Genomic DNA, 20,685 nt, shown 5'->3' with positions numbered 1-20,685 from the left:
AGACTTAAATTGGTTGGCAATGTTACACAATGGGTCTCCTAAATAAATCATTTGCGATTAACAATTGAAAATATATTTGAATTATTGCTCATTAAATTTTCATGAAAAAAACTTAAATACAATTCTTTAAATGTGATTTATATTTTTTATAATAAAAATATAAAAGTGTATAATTTTTTCTTACACATATACAATTTCCTCATTATTTTTACTTTTTAAAAGATATTTAAATATATTAAATATCCATCACACCTTCATAAGTATTCTCCAATTTTTATTTAAATTTTTATGATTAAAAAAAAACCTAATTTTTGTTACAAAATCGTACGTAGTCCTTTTCCGCCTTCAAATCTCACACCATTGTACACAAATCAATTCCATCCGCCAATATCTCCAAACAACCTCTTTCCGCCGGCATGAACTTCTTCAAAACTGTCTTCTCCGACGAACCCGACTCGCCGTCGCATGATTCCGACCAAAGCGACTCGCCACCGCATGATCCCGATCAAGCCGAATCAGATCACGATACATCCACCGAAAACACCGCTTGGAGCTTCGGCGGCTTGATCCAAACCCTAGCATCAAAATCCGAATCCGTCATCGCGAATTACCGGCACGATCTCGAAGAATTCGGCTCCGGCTTGAAGATTGAAACATCGGTGATCCGAGAAGCCGCCTCACGCGCTGTTAAAGACCTCCCGGCTTCCCTAGATGTAGGCGCCTCGGTGGCTCAGGAATCGCTCGAGACCGTTGGGCAAGCTATCGACGACATCGGCAGCAGCGTTTGGAAATCGACGGCGCAGATTATTTCACACGGTAGGGATTCTCTTTTATCCCCTGATTCTGATTCTGATTCGAGCAATAACGGTAACAAGAGAATATTGAGGAGTAGTAGTAGTAGTCAGGGTTTGGATTTGAAATATAGTAGATTTGATGTATTAATGCGTGGTCTTCAGAGTGATGTTAATACCTATTTGGAGGAACCTGAGGATTTGGAGAATTTCAATGAGTGGAAATTAGGGTTTGAATTGGATAATAAGGAAGAGGAGATTGAGAATTTGATTAAAGAGAATGCTGTTGTTGATGAGATTTATGAGAAGGTTGTTCCTAGTAAGATTGATGATGATAGATTCTGGAGCAGGTATTTTTATAAGCTGCATAAGCTTAACCAAGCTGAGGAAGCAAGGGCTAAGCTTGTGAAGCATGCTATTTCTGGTGAAGAGGAGGATTTGAGCTGGGATTTCGATGATGATGATGATGACGACGATAATAATGATGGAAAGGGGCCCAAAGGAAGTAACAGTGGGGTTTCTGAATTGAAGGAGGATAATTCTGCTATTGTTGCCGCTACCGTTGGTGCTAATGTTGAGACTGTTAAGAATTTGAAGACAGAAAATGATGAGAAAGGTGTGGTTGCTCCTGAATCTATAACTGATGAAGGTGCTAATGCTGTGACTGTTAAGGATTTGAAGATAGAAAATGATAAGGGTGTTGTTGCTCCTGAATCTGTAACTGATGAAGGTGCTAATGTTGAGACTGTTGAGGATTTGAAGATGGAAAATGATGAGAAGGGTGTTGTAGTTCCTGAATCTATAACTAATGAAGATGATAAGTTGGAGGTGAAGAATAATGACAATGTGACATCTAATGTTCCAGTAACTGTGACTATGGGTGATCAAGATGAAAAGTTAGATGAGAAAAACGAGGTATCAGATGTGAAGACAGATAACGATAACGGTGGTGAATCCTGCAAAGATAGTGATATTTCAGTTGTTTCAATTTCAAGCCAACCTTCATTGCCTGAAGAAGAAGACATTAGCTGGGAGGAGATTGAAGATGTTGAAAGTAATGATGAAAGAAAAGATGATGTTGGTGGGTCTGAAAGTAGGATTGATTTGCGGAAGAGGTTGAGTTCTGCAACGGCTGACCAAGATGATGAGGATCTAAGTTGGGATATGGAAGATGATGATGATGATGATGAGGCTGTTAAGTCATGACCAGATTGTGGGTTCGTTTCCACTATTGATTCAATTTATAAACACAAATTGCTCATTAAGTGTATAATTTTTTTCCTTGTAACTGAATGATGTAAATACACTCTATTTTTTATGTCTTATACAAGCTCAAGGTAAGGTGAGCACCAGTTGAAATAAAGTTCAATTTATATGCTCATGTGGACCCTTCATCCTCTTTGAAGAAGGGTCTCTAGTCATGTTCTGTGGCCTATTGAGTCACATTTAATATAGCATATTGACTATTGAGTCGCCTTAATACTAGTATTATTTTGGGGATTGCATGATCATGTCATATTGAGTTACCTTTATACTGGTATTGTTCAATCATGGACTCAAATGGAACCTTCTTGCATCACTTATAGGAGAGCTGTACTTCCAGAAGGAGTTTATCTTGCAGCATCTTGTACTTGTTTGCACATAAATAAACATAGGAGATGTTCTGCAATGGGGTAAGCTTGTTTATAATCTGTATCATGGTTAGCACCTTTTTCTTCACTCATCAAATAGCATACGTGTAGTTAATTTGGACAACCCTGAGACTACGTTTAGTTGAATGGGATTCGAAGAAGTTGAAGAAATGATATGTAACAAGATAATATGAAGAATGTGGAGTCTCAATCCAAAGCTATTGACTTGTTTGTCTTTGGCGTTTATTAAAAATCTTGTACATTTTGAATATATGATCTAGATCTTGACTGAGTTTTGTCTGTTTTTTTGTTGGTCTTTAAGTAACTGTGTAATTTATTATTAATGAAATATTTAGTTATAAGTTGAGTCAGCAAGTAATTTGGCATTTTAGCCTTGTAGCTTGTTACTAGTATATAAGGTGAAAATCTTTGCTGTTTCATCTATTCTTCAATTTTATTCCATGAGATCGAGTTATTTTTAATAAAATGGCTCTATTCGCTGCTGTGAAATAGAAAATTCGAAGGTGCAAATTGCAGACCCCATAAAGTAATACAATTAGTACTTTCGCGAAATGATGGAGACACAGAATAACACTCTGATTAAAACAGAATAACACTCATCTTTTATCGCAGTTGAAAGAATCTTTTTGGTTATAAAATATTAACATAAACCACAGAAAAATAAGTTTGTCGAATAATATCGAATAATATCAAATACTCTATTGAAAAGAAGAATGTTCCTATTGCAAAATACAATACTCCCTTCGTCCCATATTATAAATAAATTTCACCTTTTTAAATTCATTGAATAATTATGTTCAATTTATAAACCAAATACATTAAATATTCAATGAACCTAAAAAAATGAAATTTCCTTATAACATGGGACGGGCCGGAGGGAGTATAGGATATGCTTCACATCAAGCATGAACAAATTTGCATATAGCATCAAGCATTAGGGAACTTGTATGCCCCGAACCAAAATCAGATATCAAAACTATACAATTATCATCCACAATTCTACATAGCACCAAAGTCTTCATAAATTATTAAGCTCAGACCTACATTTTACTCTTTACATAACACTAGCAACAATATCACAATTTCTTTCTGCATACAATACCAGGGTGAAAGTATGGTAACTTATGTATTATATATAAAAGAGACGGCATTAAATTCAAAGTTAAAAGAACATATCCCAAAGGAGATTCTTATATCACACGTAAATACAATTGTAAAGCTACAAATTTTCCATTTCACCAAAAGTGCTGTCTATCAGCTGTAAAGGAATACTAGAGAAGCATTGTATATCTGCATAATGCTTACTACAGCATCACAAAGATGCGATGCAACAAAGTAAATTCTCTTATTTTTGGTCAAGATCAATTCGTGAAGGAGACTAATTGTTTGCCTCCCTCAGAATCCTCAAGATGGAAAGGAACAGGTTCAGGATGTCAAGATAAAGAGTGACAGAGGCCCCAATGTATTCATCATAAGTGAAGCGCTTGATCAGGTTGTCAGTGTCGTAGACAATGTAAGCAGAGAAAATCATAGCACCAATTCCACCATAGATTGCATGTGCTACTGGCCCAAGAGGGAAGAACATCTGCACAAGAGAGAAACTAGTCTTAAGCAAGAGAAAAGCAGCAAGCATAAACTATATACATATATAAACATACATAAATAAGTGAGTGTCTATGGACAGGCTTTTTATTACATGATGCAACCACATGAATACAACAATTTCATTATGTCTTATAATGAATCATGCCTAATGGAAAACCATTTTAACCTTCAAATCTCTGTTTGGAACTGCTGTGTCAAAGCATATCACGGCAAAATGCTATCTCTGGTAGCTTTGGATTCAACGCACAGTGAGAGACCAATCACCATGGTTCCAACACACCAGTCTCCCTTTAATTATAATATTAAATCGTATTACATCTCATTTATCCTCCTCCTTATAAGTGGGTCTATGAATTTTTTCCGCATATTCCTCAACCAAGACTTGGACTACATGCATGTTTGGCATTGAATCCTAGAGATTCAAATTTACTTACAATCCTCATCCCCGTTCGAATGACATACCTTCTAATGTCGCCATGATTTCAACCAGTGTTGTAGATGGTAGATGGCAGTCTAGGCGGAGAGATAAAATCCCACCATATCCTCCACTTTGTGGCGCTGTAATAGCAGATAATGGCGGAAAAACCTGTGCCATGGTTCAACCAGTGTTGTTGATGGTAGACGGCAGTCTATGGCGGATTATGGATGAAAACCCCGCGCCATGGTTTTAATAACACTGATTTCAACTATATTTTCTACAATAGAAACTACTCAGTATTTTTACAACAATTTCATTCCTAATCATATCCTATATTATCCCATGTGACCACTTACCCATCCTAATATATCATTTGACATATATAACACACACAAACTACCATTAGTATTGAAATATAGAAATTTACATGATAAAAAAACTAGTTATCAATCAATCATACGAAAAAATGAAAGAAAATGCAATGCAACCCAACCTGCATCATGCCGGTGAGGACAAGGGTAAACAGACAGGTATACAAGAGAGGACCAAGGTAGCTAAAATCCTTGCCCTTCTTTGAAGCCCAAAAGGCATAACCAGTCAATGAAGAAACCACAGCAGATGTCAAAATCAATGCCTCAAGAACAATCTTTCCTGCAAAACAACACACACGATGCAATCAATAATCAGAATAACGGAACAACAATACCACACGCGAAATCAACAACCAAAATTGAAAACAAAACCCTACCATCTGTATTAGCACAGGTAACTCCGACGGTGAAGCTAATGGACAAGGTGAAAAGTCCAAGCAAAATGTAATTATGAGGATGCTTCTGTTGATACCTCAACAAAGGAATCAAAACTGCAAAACAAAATCTAGATCAGATCGAACCATATCAGATCGGCGCAAATGAACTACGATAACAGAAAATCATGAAAGATGTAGCCGTACAGATAAATGGGAGGAAGACGAGGAACAGGAGAAGAGGAGAATTTCCCCTAAGGAGAAGATTAAGAGGAGCGTAGAAAACGGTTATAACGGAGACGATGGTGGTTAGAAGGATCTGAGCGCAGAGGATTCCGTAGACTTTACGGATGAAACCCCAACGGAGTTGATTTTCGCCGACGCTGAGACCGGGGTAGAGGGTTTCTCCTGATTCGATGTCGAATTCTTGATCGTTTTTCACGCTTGTGTAGCCTCGCTTGTCTTGCTGCGCCTGCGGCGATTGATCAAACATCATCATCTTCGTCTTATTCCTCTTCTTCCTTCTTCTGTTTTTTTTTTTTTATCTTGAAGATCTGTGTATGTGTATATATGATGATAAAATGAATGAATGAATGCGCGTTGTTCAGTTTTCGACGGTGACAGGCATTTTCCAAGCCGTTGGATTAGAGATTACTTTTTTTTACCGAAGATTACAGTTTACTAGTGCTTCATTATGTCATTGTAAGTATTTATTTGGCTAAATTACAGTTTTGGTCTCTCTGATTTGGGTTTTCCACGATTTTGGTCCCCATATTTTTTTTTTGAAAATTTCTTTATAGACCTCCCAAACTTCTAGCCCACCTCTGGTGAAAAATCCAAACTACCCCTAACTTCGGAAATGCATCTCCGAAATGCAAGAAAAAGGTGTTTTCGGAGATGCATCTCTGAAAGCGCCTTTTTTTTTGAAAAAATTGTCTTATTTCGGAAGTTCATTTCCGAAAACAGCATTTCGGAAGTTCATTTCCGAAATACTGGACGTTTTGCAGATTAAGCAAAACAGCCCCCTCCTCATTCATTTAACCCTAATCCTATTCTAAACTCAACTTCTCTTCAAAATTTCTGCAAAAAGCAAGTGTGAAGTATCAGAGATTGCCAACATCTTCTTCCAATCTCAATCTAAATCATCCCAAACTCTATTAGTGGTAAGTTTAGTGCATTTTTTTTCAAGATCCATTATTATATCTCTATTAGGGTTGTTTAGGTTGTTTAGATCCATTAGTCAAACTCTAAACTACTATTTAGGTTGTTTAGAATGAATAAAATTAGTTATGTTTTAGGATTTTGGGGTCAACCATTGGAGGTTGCAGAGAAGTTCTTCGCAGGGGTGTTTCGGAAGTTCATTTCCGAAAACACCTCCATTCCCAGTTTCGGAAATGAACTTCCGAATTGTATCAGAAGTGTAATTTTTTTTAGTTCTTTATGTTGTCTCGCATATTAATCGATTTCAATTGTTTTTAGGAACATGTCAGACAACCTATCACGCATCAGACAGGGTAGAGAGACCCAGATTGCGTCGGCTAGACGCGAGCGGGCGGCGTAACTGGCGTCGACACGGGGACTGGGGCAGGGCCGGGGACGACGTGTGCGAGTTCCCGTGGAGATGGACGAGGGTTCCTCTACATCTGGATCGAGGAGTCGTCTGGCTCGGGTATCTTCTTCCCGCCAGCAAGAGGAGGAGGAGGAGGAGGTACCGGAGGTGGCAGTATCATACCACGAGGCGGAGGATGTACCGGATGTTGACTCTCCACTCGGGGAGGAGGATGAGCAGGAGGATGGCTTCCCGGGAGAGCCCGGTGACACTTCAGTGCTGATATCCTACCGCGATCACGTCGCTCGGCGGATCTGGGAGGGAGGGGTATTTTTTATAATTTGTCCGACTACATTATTTAACCGTTTATAATTTAGACGTTTATTCAATATTTTATTAACCGTCTATTTAACATACTTTTTTATTTGTTTTTTGTAACAGGAGAGAGAGCCGTTGAAAATGGTGAACCATGCCCGAAAGATTTTCAGTCTGTTTAAACCGACTGCCGAGTGGTTTAACGACGCTGTGAGAGGTTCAGGGCTCAGTGGGCTCTGCATGACGGGGTACACCACCATCAGCCACGACATGCAGGGGGCTTTTGTGGAGCGGTGGCACAAGGAGACGTCTTCTTTTCACTTGCCGGTTGGGGAGATGACGATCACCTTGCATGATGTGCAGTGCCTTCTCCACCTGCCGATCAGGGGGCCACTGTTGACCCACTCCCGAATCCAGAGGGTCAAAGCCACTGAGTGGATGGCGCTCTATTTGGGTATGGAGCCCGAAGTTGTTGACTTTGAGTGCGCCACGACATCTGGGCCTCATATCCGGTTCACCACACTGAGCCGCCACTTCGAGCACCACCTGGTGGCGGCGGCCGAGGCTGAGGATGCGGGTGACGAGCTATTTACACATTATCACCGTGGCTGCACTCTCCGGTGCTGGTACATGCATGTGGTAGGCGCTGCGATCTTTGTGGACAAGAGTGCGAGGTACGTCGACGTGACCTACCTCCGCTACTTCATGGACTTGACCACCGTTCACCAGTGGAACTGGGGGGCAGCTACTCTGGCATACCTATACCAGAAGATGAATGAGGCCTCCAACTAGAGGACGAGGCAGTTGACCGGATCCTGCACACTACTCACGGTACGTTTCATTTTAATTGTTCCGTATTTATTTATGTTTCGTATTTGTGTTTCGTATTTACTTATGTTTCGTATTTATTTATGTTTCAGAGCTGGATCATCTCCTACTTCTCCCACATCCACGGCTTCCACATCGATCCTGCGTACGTTGACGCCAAGTCCAGGGGCGCCAGATACGTTCTCCAGAGGGGGAACAATGCGGTGGGACCATACCGTGGATACTTGGATTGCACGATGCACGATGACGTCACCTGGAGGCCGTTCAGCGACTACACTCAGATTGTCCCCTTTGACGGCATATCTTTATATTCTGACTGGTTGGCATGCGGGACTACCATCATGGTCCAGTATCTCCCTGAGCGGTGCATGCGGCAGTTCGGATTTGTGCAGATGATACCCTGGTCACCCTTTGAGGCTGCTCCCGACACAGTGACCAGAGTGCAACTCACTGCCATGTTTGAGGATTGGGAGCATCATGTGGTACTGGAGGAGTATCGTCGCATGCGGGTCACCCAGGACTGGCACAGTGTGGAGGGGTACGTCACATGGTTCTATCGGGTGTCACATCCTCTACTGACACCCGACGCTCCTAGGCCAGTACACGAGGAGATCCTGGAGAACCAGCAGGCCGAGAATGACCACGCCATTGATATCCTGCCGATCTGCCAGCGGATAGAGATGCTTGGGCGGGACGCGTTGGATTGAGGTGTCGTTCATCAGGGCGGTCCAGAGGCAGTCGCCATGATGGAGATGTTCGTCACTGATGCGGGCCGTGCGGCGGCATACAGGCGGAAGAGGAGGGCCCAGGGTGAAATGTTAGGCATAGCCAGTAGTGGTCGACTGGTCGAGTTTATTTTTTTTTGTTTTCGGATTGTATCTTTCGTACACTATTATTATTTGGATTTGGATCGGATCGGTTTGTATATATCACTATTCTTATCATATTAGTATATTAGTATTTTCTGTTTATATATCGCTTATTTTATTTGCCGTCTTTCTTTAATTAAAAATACGAGGCTGTTTCCAAAATCATAAAAAAAAAGCACAGTTTCTGCATAATTCGGAAGTTCATTTCCGAAACCCCCCAAAATCTGAAAAAAGGTGTTTTCGGAAGTTCATCTCCGAAAACACCCCCCATTTGGTGTTTTCGGAGATGAACTTCCGAAGTCTGAGAAAATTTTTTAAAAAAAAATACTTCGGAAGTTCATTTCCGAAGCAGGTGTAAACTAGGGTTTTCGCTGGGGGTGACCCCCATAGGCATGTGGGTAAAGAAAAAACCTTTTTTTTAAACAGTTTTGGTCCCCATCCCAATTTTGATGCAACTGTTCATGTACGGACATGTACTGTTCATGTACGGACATGTACTGTTCATGGACAAAATTGGGATGGGGGACCAAAATTGTTTAAAAAGAAAATAGGGGAACCAAAATCGTGAAAAACCTAAAACAGGGGGACCAAAACTGTAATTTAGCCTATTTATTTAAAACTTCGCTAAAATAATACTTTAACATATTGCTAAAATAATGTAGAATTTTTTTTCTTCTAATTTTATTAACAATAAAAATTAAAAGTGAAGTTCCATTTTAGTCCCTCACAAAAATTGTAGAGGTTAGATTAGTCCCTGAGAAAAAAAAAACCCTATTAAATCTCTTACAAAATTTAATCGAGCCATGTTAGTCCCTCAACTAATTTTTTTTTAAAATCAGTTTTTTCTTACTTTTGAACGGTGACTGGACTGCTAATAAAGATTCATTTTAGTCCCTCACAAAAAAGGAAGAGTCCAAATTAGTCCCTAAGAAAAAAAGGTCTATATTTAATCCCTTACAAAATTTAATCAAGCCATGTTAGTCCCTCTTTTAGTATTTTTTTTCAAATCGATTTTTTTTTAAATTGTGACTGGACTCCTATTTTACGACTGTTGAATTGAAATTATTTATGAAGGGATTGTATATAAATCATCGCAATACCACGATGTTCTTTTCTTTGTTTGGTTACAAAATTTAATCAAGCCATGTTAGTCCCTCTTTTAGTATTTTTTTTCAAATCGATTTTTTTTTAAATTGTGACTGGACTCCTATTTTACGACTGTTGAATTGAAATTATTTATGAAGGGATTGTATATAAATCATCGCAATACCACGATGTTCTTTTCTTTGTTTGGTTTATTATCAAGTTTATGGGTGGGTGACTATGGTTTTTGTTGTTATGTATTCTTGTGTATTAGGTGTCGTTATTGTTTTAGTTGTTAATAGTCTTTTAGGAAGACTTAATTTTGTTACTAAGGTGACTTAGGATAATTTCTTGCTTTGGTAAATAATCTTGTGGAGAAAATAATACACATGGTATGTTGGAAGAAAATTGGTTTATATCATATCACTTAGGTTTTGATGATAACAAAGTATTTAATGAACAATTATGTACAGTAACATATGTTCAAGTGTGCATGATCATTAGTCAAAGAATTTACCGGACTCTGATTCTGATAGGACATATGAAGAGAAGCTGGAGACTCAGATTATGAAAGATCATAATATGATGACTCAAATTCTGAATGATAAGATTTTATTGTCTCACATCTAGGGAATTCAGCTTCTGGTGGAAACTTAGACTCTGAAGACCATGTGCAAAGGAACTCATCCTCTGACCGGTACTCAATTTCTAAAAGCAGGTCTATCTTGTCAAGTCCAGTCATAGTTTAAAAATACGAAAAAATATTGAAAGAGGGACTAACATGGCTTAGTTAAATTTTGTAAGGGATTAAATAAAAGACCTTTTTTCTCAGGGACTAATTTGGACTCTCCCTTTTTTGTGAGGGACTAAAATGGGTCTTCACTGGTGGTCCAGTCACGGTTCAAAAGTAAAAATATAATCGGTTTGAAAAAAAATATTAGTAGAGGGACTAACATGGCTCAGTTAAATTTTGTAAGAAATTTAATAGGGACTTTTTTTTTCTCAGGGACTAATCTGACCTCTACAGTTTTTGTGAGGGACTAAAATGGGACTTGACTCAAAAATTAATTTATTGCATTTAAGATCAAAATATTAATGCACCTAATAATGTTAAATAAAGATATAAACAAGATACCAATGAAATAAAATGAAACCAAACAATTGGGCTCAAGTGGTAAACGAGGTATGTTGCATAAGGTTGTTGAAATTGATAAATTTGAAGGGTATCAGGTAAGTAGAGATATGTATGTTAGATTACCGCCATTCGCTAATGACACAATGATATTGGGGAATGGGAGGTGGAACAATCTATGGAGTATTAAGGCTATACTCGAGGATTTTGAACTAGTATTAGGATTCAAAGTTAACTTTTACAAAAGCGAGATTTATGGTGTTAATGTAGACGAGGCTTTTATGAAATGTGCATCACAATTTTTATGTTGCTGCAAAGATGACATTCCTTTCAAGTTTCTAGGTATACCACTGGGAGCAAATCCTATAAGACGTGTCACTTGTAACCTAGTGTTGGAAAGTCTAAAGAAGAAGCTACCAACATGGAAAGCTCAAATGTTGTCATTTGGGGGAAGGGTGATATTGCTGAACTCAAGGCTTTCTAGTATCCTGGTGTGTATATATATATATATATATATATATATATATATATATATATGATGTCATTTTTCAAAGCACCTATGAAGATTATTCAGAAGATCATAAAAAATACAGAGTAGATTTTTATGGTGTGGAAATGAGGAAAAGAGATATATAGGCTGGGTGAGCTGGACCAACATATGCAGACCAAAAAAATGAGGGCGGATTGGGCATTAGACAAATAGGTTATTTTACCAAAGCATTACTATTGTCTGTTTTGGAGAATTCTAGAGGAAGATTATGCCATTTGGAAATACATATTGATGGCAAGATATGGCGATAAACAACATGTTATGGTGATGGGGACAGACACAAAGAAAAATAAAAAATCATCGGCTTGGTGGAAGTATATACATGATGCTAGTGTGAACAAAACTAACAATTTTGATTGTTTTGTAGGTATTATCAGTTACAAATTAGGTGCATGAAAGATAATTTTGTTTTGGTTAAGCAGGTGGTTAGGGGATTCTCCCCTCAAAATTGTTTTCCTATTCTATATATATATATATATATATATATATATATATATATATATATATATATATATGATGTCATTTTTCAAAGCACCTATGAAGATTATTCAGAAGATCATAAAAAATACAGAGTAGATTTTTATGGTGTGGAAATGAGGAAAAGAGATATATAGGCTGGGTGAGCTGGATCAACATATGCAGACCAAAAAAATGAGGGCGGATTGGGCATTAGACAAATAGGTTATTTTACCAAAGCATTACTATTGTCTGTTTTGGAGAATTCTAGAGGAAGATTATGCCATTTGGAAATACATATTGATGGCAAGATATGGCGATAAACAACATGTTATGGTGATGGGGACAGACACAAAGAAAAATAAAAAATCATCGGCTTGGTGGAAGTATATACATGATGCTAGTGTGAACAAAACTAACAATTTTGATTGTTTTGTAGGTATTATCAGTTACAAATTAGGTGCATGAAAGATAATTTTGTTTTGGTTAAGCAGGTGGTTAGGGGATTCTCCCCTCAAAATTGTTTTCCTATTCTGTATAGAAGGTCAAAGAAGTCATCAGGGAAGATTAATGAGATGGGAAATGTGCAGGTCGAAGAATGGATATGGAATTTGCATATTGCGTAAGAGGAAATTGAAGGCGATCTGACAGCTGTAGAAGAACATGTGGAAGTCACTGAGGTACTTAAAAATATCAAACTAGCAGCTGGAGAAACTGACATGATTAAGTAGTGGTAAAATCAAGATGGAAACTTTACTGTGAAATATTGTTATGGTTTTATGCGTGATAAGGACTTAGAAAATACGATGGATGAAAACACAAAAAGTACTTTTAGAAGAATTTGGAAGACAAACATTCCCTCAAGATTTAAGGTTTTTGGTTAGCGGGTGATGTTAAATAAACTTCCAACAAAAGATCAACTAGCTAAGAGGGGGATCATTCAAAATGTGCATGATAAGGTATGTGTTGTCTTTTTTGAAGAAAAAGAAGACTTGGGTCGTTTACTTTTCAAATGTAAGGTTAGCCAAAGAGCATGGGAGAACATTTACAGTTGGTTGGGTATGAATAACTTGGGTGCTTTTGAGGTGTTGACTCACTTTAAATTATTCACACAAGCACTTCAAGGGAAGAACAAGAAGAAGTTAAGCTTATGTTGGCTGACTACAGTATGGTCAATTTGGACATGCAAAACAATGTTTTATTTAATGGTGATTTTTGCATTTTAGATGATCTTGTTATGAATATCAAAATGCTGTCTTGGTTATGGCATGGTATTGGTATCAAAGGTTGAAGTTGCACAATAATGTATAATTGGTTGCATTCTCCTCTTGATTATATGAACCTTGTTTGAACTTTGTAAATGGGCAGGAATACCCGTTGTACTCTACTTAATATTATTTGCTTATAAACAAATTAACATATATAAAATTCCATTAAAATATTAGTAACAGACATCACATGTGACTCCCGATTAAAGTGATTTCAAATCCAATACTTATGAATTTTCCCTTTGCACTTTAAGGACAAAGAGAAAGAGGCTCTAGATGAAGTATGATCTCCCTCAGGAACCTTGCAGAATAAATAATGGGCCTCTAGGGTTGAAAAGTTACCAAGAGAAAGTGATCTTTCAAATTCTTCCAGCTATCCATATAAACACAAAAGATCTTAATTGTTTGGAAAAGTGATAGTATTACTTGCCCATGAAGGGGATCCTTGGAAGTACGAGATATATAAAACAAATTGAAGAAGAGGCTAAGGGACGACACCTTTCCCGGTACTCGCAAACACATTGGCAAAGATCTAGGCAAACAGGTGCATTTAGGAAAGAGCAATGTTCAGACACTTCAGCAACTCCTCATTCAACCCACCGAACGACAACCTGAACTTTAGTCGAGTAAAGAGACAATCTTGGAAAGGGATAAAAAATATATCAAAATAGCCATCATGAACGTGTGAGATCGATCAATCAGTAGAAGGGCTCACTTCTATTTAAGTCACCTCCACCTTATTAACATTATAAGATACATAAATTGTCCTTACCAACTCAGAACACACCTAATGGTACAACCTGACATCTGTTGGCACCACTAAATATGCATGTCCCCACTAAACCATTTTTTCGACTGTCATGCAAAAGGTAACACCGATCAGAAATTGCATTGCTACTCGTAACAACAAGATGGTCTATAAATTTTATATCAATAGGGTCCTAGCCATGGGCCACACTAAAAGTATTGTCAAAGAAGAGAGCTCGCCACTCATTTCGAGCCATTATGGCAGCATCTGAATAAGTATAAGACTTTTTGGAGGAGGCAAAACGGGAAATCACTTCCCTAAAATCCATATTATTGGAGTTCCCCTCTCTATCTTCTTTAGAGGTACTGAGACAACTGTTGCCACTCTCTAAAAAACCTCATATAGATCCAAAACTATTACTCAACATAATAATATCTATCATATAAGAAAAGTCTATCATTTCCTCATCTCTTAGCTATGCCACATCAGCCTCTCTTCTCACAAAATTCCACATCATTCCTTTCCCATTGTAGGATTGAACTTTAAACCTCCAACCTCTCATGATCTCGCAGTTACAAATTATTTACTTTCTCTGGCCATTTACATTCACAACTGCTTACAGCACTAATGACCTCATATAATGCTTCTGCCTTCCAAGCCCCTTCTGCCTTCCAAGCCCTCCACCTTCCACGTTCCAAAACACTTTTATCATTACTATATATAACCATCATACTTTCACAGTATCTATCATGTTCATCAAACCTAATCGTGGAAAATTTTGGTTTATACTATTTTTGCAATTACAGCCATTCCCACGACTATTCATGTGGAAAATTTTGGTTTATACTATTTTTGCAATTACAGTCATTCCCACGACTATTCATGGACAAACCGGAATTTAACATTTTTTTCTTTCTTTTCTTGATAGAAAATATCTTTCATGTTATTTGCAGGTTGAATTTGTAGTGTATCATTCTGAAGTACTAATTGGCGTTTCATGTTATTTGCAGGTTGAATTTGTAATGTATCATTCTGAAGTACCAATTGGCGTCACTCCATAGTATATGATTCGTTTTTTACCTGGGTTGTTTCCAATCCCTATTTTCTTTTTTTAGTAACAATTTAAATATTGTCCTAATATGTGTTTTGGATTTTTTTCTGGTGCAGACAGTAGAAAACATCGTCTATACGATTCGTTTGAAATAAATATTCTTCTTTGACTGTCCCGAAAGTTTGAGCTGTAGAAGTAGAAATCAAGTTGGCTGGTGTCAATATACAATGGAGAATCTGCTTGAAATTACTGGGTTATGTTTGCGCAAGTTTTGTCAAAAATGTAGATATTATACTATGTAAATAACATGATATTTTATATTAATTCATAGAATGAACTTTAATTTTTTATATTTTAAGTGCAAATATTAATAAATAAATCTTAATTGATTGATTTTATGTTTGAGTGATATTTATATTAAGTCTTAGTAATTATAGAAATTGTAGATATTATAATATGTAAATAAGATAATATTTTATATTAATTCATAGAACTAAAGAATATTTTAGTTAGGTCAAATTAAGAAATTAAGGTTATCAATATATACAAAGTTAGTTTTATAAAATATTATTGATATTTATTTATTATAAGGTCGAACAAAACAAAAAATAAAGATAAAATATTACAAATTAAAAATGTATACATAATTTTGAAATTTATAAGAAAATAGAATCACAGAGTAAAGAAAAAAACATTATATTTGTTTAGGTAAATAAAGAGTTTTGAAATGAAAAGACATAAATCATTTACCTATAAAAAAATTAAATATCATAATCATTTTACTTGATTGCAACTTTAATTTTTGATTTAATCTGATTGCAACTTTTGATTTATTATTTTTAATTTTTTGATTTAATGTGATTACAATTTTTAACTTCTTATCCATAATAATCCAAGCATTATGGTCGATTTGAACGTGATTTTAAAGAATGGTTTGTTGAAATAATGAAGCAACACACCTATTTTATTGATATGGAAATAATTGGTATATTATTGCAAATTTTAATAAATAAATTTCATTGATTAATTGATTTTATCTTTGAGTGATATTTATATTAAATCTTAGTAGCTATAAAAATTATATATATTATAATATATAAATAACATAATATTGTATATTAATTCATATAACTAAAGAATATTTTAGTTAGGTCAAATTAAAAAAATTAAGTTTATCAATATATATATATATATATATATATATAATTTATAAAGTTAGTTTTATAAAATATTATTGATATTTATTTATTCTAAGGTCGAACAAAAAAAAATAAATATAGAATATAATAAAATATTACAAATTCAAAACATATACATAATTTTGAAATGTATAAGAAAATAGAATCAAAGAATAAAGAAAAAAACAGTATATTTTTTTAGGTAAATAAAGAGTTTAGAATGAAAAGACATAAATCATTTACTTATAAAAAAAGTTAAATATCATAATTATCTTTAGTAACCATTGATCGATTGATTGCAACTTTTAATTTATGATTTAATGCATGTGATTGCAACTTTTGATTTCTTATTCTTTTAGTACTTACCCTATCTATATTTAAATTATTAGATTTGAGAAAATATTGTACTTTTATATCTTACAAAATTATATTGTTTTTACAATATTGTATGATTTACCTAAAAATAATATAATTTTGAGTAAATATTGTACTTTTGTATGATTTACCTAAAATTATATAACTTTATAAGATATAAAAGCCTTTTTAACGACTCATACCTTAAAATCAGTACGTTGGGAATAATTTAATTGATATAGAATCAATACATTAAAATCATATCAATTACTTACCAATATCTTAATTGGTATAAAATAAATACGTTAAAAATATATTTAGTACTCCAATTATATTGATGTTGTATCACCAAAAATTGAGTGAATCATATTATCATTAAAAATTAATAAATATAATTTATCTCACTTGATTTCCTTCAAAATTATTTAATAGAAACTTTCCAAAATAATGAATTTATCAACATAATTTTGAAACCAAATTTCATATGGTTAGAAGATTTTTAACCTCTCATTTAACAAAAGGATAAATATTATTAGATACATCTTTTAATAAAATGTTTTAGGCATATCATTGCTTTTATATATTGTATGAAGTTTTTTGATAAAAAATTCATAGATATTATTATAAAAATAAAGTATATTTTCAAAATATTTAAAATACAACATGTGCCATCGTCATTATCTGTATAGAAAAACTAACTACTATTTTCTATTCTTACTTTAATAAGATTTCTTACTAATACTACTAAATTATTTAAAATATAAAATATGAAAGTATATATATATATATATATATATATATATATATATATATATATATATATATATATATATATATATATATATATATATATATATATATATATATATATATATATATATATATATATATATATATATATATATATATATATATATATATATATATATAAATAAATGAAATTTTTTAGAGATTATTAAAAAAAATAAATATATTAGATCTATTGACATTTTTTTTAAAAAATATTTAAAAATAACTATGGGTGTTAATAAGCATAAGTAATGGAATGAAACATAAGTATTGTATGAATAAATAGTAATAGAATGAAACATAAGTAATGTATGAATAAGTAGTAATAGAATGAAATATAAGTAATATATGAGTAAATAATATCAAAATTGTATGATATTTTTTATTAATCATACAATTTGTTTGTCATTTATAAAATTTAAAATTTAATTGAACAAGTTCATCAATAATCAATATATATATATATATATATATATATATATATATATATATATATATATATATATATATATATATATATATATATATATATATCTATATATATATATAATATAATATAATTGAAATATTACCATTAAAACTTTAATGGGTCAATTCTATCCAAATACAAAATAATATATTACGGATACACACGGGTAATTATATGGTACGCACATATTAACACATTTAATTAAATGTAATAACGAGAATAAGTTTACAATTGATTTAAATAGTTGGCTTAATTGCAACTTTGATCCCCCTATTTTGTCTTTTTCTCGATTTTAGTCCCCCCATTTTTAAAACCACGATTTTGGTCCCTTTTTGAGTTTTCTAATGAAAAAGAGACAGGAATAGGGACTAATTTTGCAGAAAAAAACAAAATAGAGGGACGAAAATTGCACAGAAAACTTAAAAAAGGACTAAAATAGTGATTTTTAAAATAGAGGGATCAAAGTCAAGAAAAAGACAAAATAGGAGGATTAAAGTTGCAATTAAGCCTAAATAGTTTTATAAATAATTCCAAAACAAAAATATTTATATATAGGAATAATTAACTATTGATTCAAATATTTTATATATGGAATAATATATTTGATTTGTAAATTGAGTTTAATCAATTATATTAAATATTTATTATTAATTGTATTATATAATTTGATAGAATATTTCTTCATTATAATTTGTCAATTTAAGATTTTTGTTATTATAAAAAAATTTAATTATCATCAAATATTTTTAAACAATGTTAAAATTAATTTATTTTTGTTTCAAAAATATCATCAAAATATTGAATATTAATAGAAACATGATGTTACTGATAAAAAAATTGAATATTAACGGGAACATGTAGTTATTAATCAAAATATTGAATATTAATAGAATTTTTTTTAATATTAATGGGTACATGAAGTTACTAATCAAAATATTGAATATTAAAGATAATATTAAATTACTGATCAAAATATTAAATGTATTGGATATTAACGGAAACATGAAGTTACTGATAAAAAATGACATGTTAACGAGAGCATAAAGTTACTGATCAAAATATTAAATATTAACGAGAACACGAAGTTATTGATCAAACTATTGAATATTAACAGGAAAACAAAGTTATTGATCAAACTATATTGAATATTAACGGGAACATGAAGTTATTAATTAAAATATTGAATATTAACGAGAACATGAAGTTAATAATCAAAATATTGAATATTAACGTGAGTATTAAATTACAGAGCAAAGTATATAATATTAACGGGAACATGAAGTTACTGCTAAAAATATTGAATAATAACGGAAACATGGCATTATTAATCAAACTATTGAATATTAACATGAACAAATTTGAAACATTAACAGAAACACGAAGTTAGTGATCAAAATAATGAATATTAATGGGAACTTGAAGTTATTGATCAAAATATTGAATTTTAATGGGAACATGAAGTTACTGAACAAAATATTGAATATCAACGAGAACACGAAGTTACTGATCAAAATATTAAATATTAAGGGGAACATGAAGTTACAGGTCAAAATATTGAATATTAATGGGAAATGAAGTTTATTGATCAAAATATTGAATATTAGTGGGAACACGAAGTTACTGATCAAAATATTGAGTATTAACGGGAGCACGAAGTTATTGATTAAAATATTAAATATTAACGGGAGCACAAAGTTAATAATCAAAATTTTGAATATTATCGAAAACATTAAGTTACTATCCAAAATTTAAAAATTAACAGGAACAAATTTTGAATATTAACGGGAACACAAAGTTACTAATCAAAATAATAAATGTTGACGGGAACACGGAGTTATTGACAAAATATTGAATATTAACAGGAACATTAAGTTACTGATAATTTTTTTGAATATTAACGGAAAAGAATTTAGAATATTAACGGGAACACGAACTTATTGATCAAAATAATGAATATTAACGGGAACAAGGAGTTACTGATCAAAATAATGAATATTAACAAGAACATGAAGTTACTGATCAAAATTTTGAAAATTAACGGGAAGAAATTTGAAATATTAACGGGAATACGAAGTTACTTATCAAAATAATGAATATTAACGGGAACATGAAGTAACTGGTCAAAGTATTTTTCTATTAATTATGCATTTTGAATGAATCATTATTATAAATGGAGTTTGTAGTGGTTTCTCATTGGCCTACAAGACAGAGCTGATAGTTTGAGATTGGGCTGATATTTTGTAGTTATAATTGAGCCAAAATAATTAATTTTCTCCTTAGCTAGCAAAAAATAATCAATTCTCCTTAGCTGATAGTTTGAGATTGGGCTAATAGTTATCACTAATTGAATTATATAATTTGATTGAATATTTCTTCATTATAATTCGTGAATTTGCGATTTTAAAACTTTTCCTTCATTATAATTTGTTAAATAAAATATTACTATTTTTATAACTTTTTCAATTTTACCCAAAACTTAATCTTTTACTAATATCTTTTATTTTTCTCAATCACAATGCGTGAAAACGACGGGTACCCGTGAAAACGCACGGGTAAAACACTAGTTAGGATTAAGGTCGTTAACTTCTAAAGGTTCAACATTTGGAATATCAGGGTTCTCATTAATTGTTGATACTGAAGAATCCCCCTTAAACTTCATTTATATTCCCAAGAACATTTCCTAAGTTGGGCATTGCAAATGCTAGAAAGATAAATAGCAAATATAAGAGAAATGGTTAAAAAATGGTACCCGAGTAAGAGGTGAAGCGAAAAACTACTAAGGAAAAAAGGAACTTGGCAATATGGATGGACCAAGAACAATTAGGGATGCGTATG

General features: G+C 33.4%; 3 protein-coding genes across 3 annotated transcripts; 2 read left to right on the top strand and 1 right to left on the bottom strand.

Moving 5' to 3' along the window:
• The first annotated feature begins 307 nt into the window (after positions 1-307).
• Positions 308-2,271, top strand: LOC131595502 (uncharacterized). Its single transcript, XM_058867857.1, has one exon. The coding sequence runs from the start codon at positions 417-419 to the stop codon at positions 1,995-1,997; it is 1,581 nt and encodes a 526-aa protein (XP_058723840.1). The 5' UTR covers positions 308-416; the 3' UTR covers positions 1,998-2,271.
• Positions 2,272-3,605: 1,334 nt separating this feature from the next.
• LOC131595503 (BI1-like protein) lies at positions 3,606-5,761 on the bottom strand. Its single transcript, XM_058867859.1, has 4 exons — positions 5,419-5,761; positions 5,215-5,328; positions 4,960-5,117; positions 3,606-4,028 (listed from the first exon to the last, which is right to left on the bottom strand). Exons 1-4 carry the CDS (start codon positions 5,708-5,710, stop codon positions 3,822-3,824), a joined length of 771 nt encoding a protein of 256 aa, XP_058723842.1. The 5' UTR covers positions 5,711-5,761; the 3' UTR covers positions 3,606-3,821.
• Positions 5,762-11,040: 5,279 nt separating this feature from the next.
• LOC131598073 (uncharacterized) lies at positions 11,041-12,619 on the top strand. Its single transcript, XM_058870711.1, has 2 exons — positions 11,041-11,478; positions 12,488-12,619. Exons 1-2 carry the CDS (start codon positions 11,041-11,043, stop codon positions 12,617-12,619), a joined length of 570 nt encoding a protein of 189 aa, XP_058726694.1.
• The last annotated feature ends 8,066 nt before the right edge of the window (positions 12,620-20,685 follow it).

Source organism: Vicia villosa, linkage group LG4 (genome assembly GCF_029867415.1).
Source record: "Vicia villosa cultivar HV-30 ecotype Madison, WI linkage group LG4, Vvil1.0, whole genome shotgun sequence".
In the NCBI taxonomy this organism is placed as follows: domain Eukaryota; kingdom Viridiplantae; phylum Streptophyta; class Magnoliopsida; order Fabales; family Fabaceae; genus Vicia; species Vicia villosa.
The sequence above is the reverse complement of the archived record's forward strand: the minus strand, read 5'-3'. Positions and strand labels throughout refer to the sequence as shown.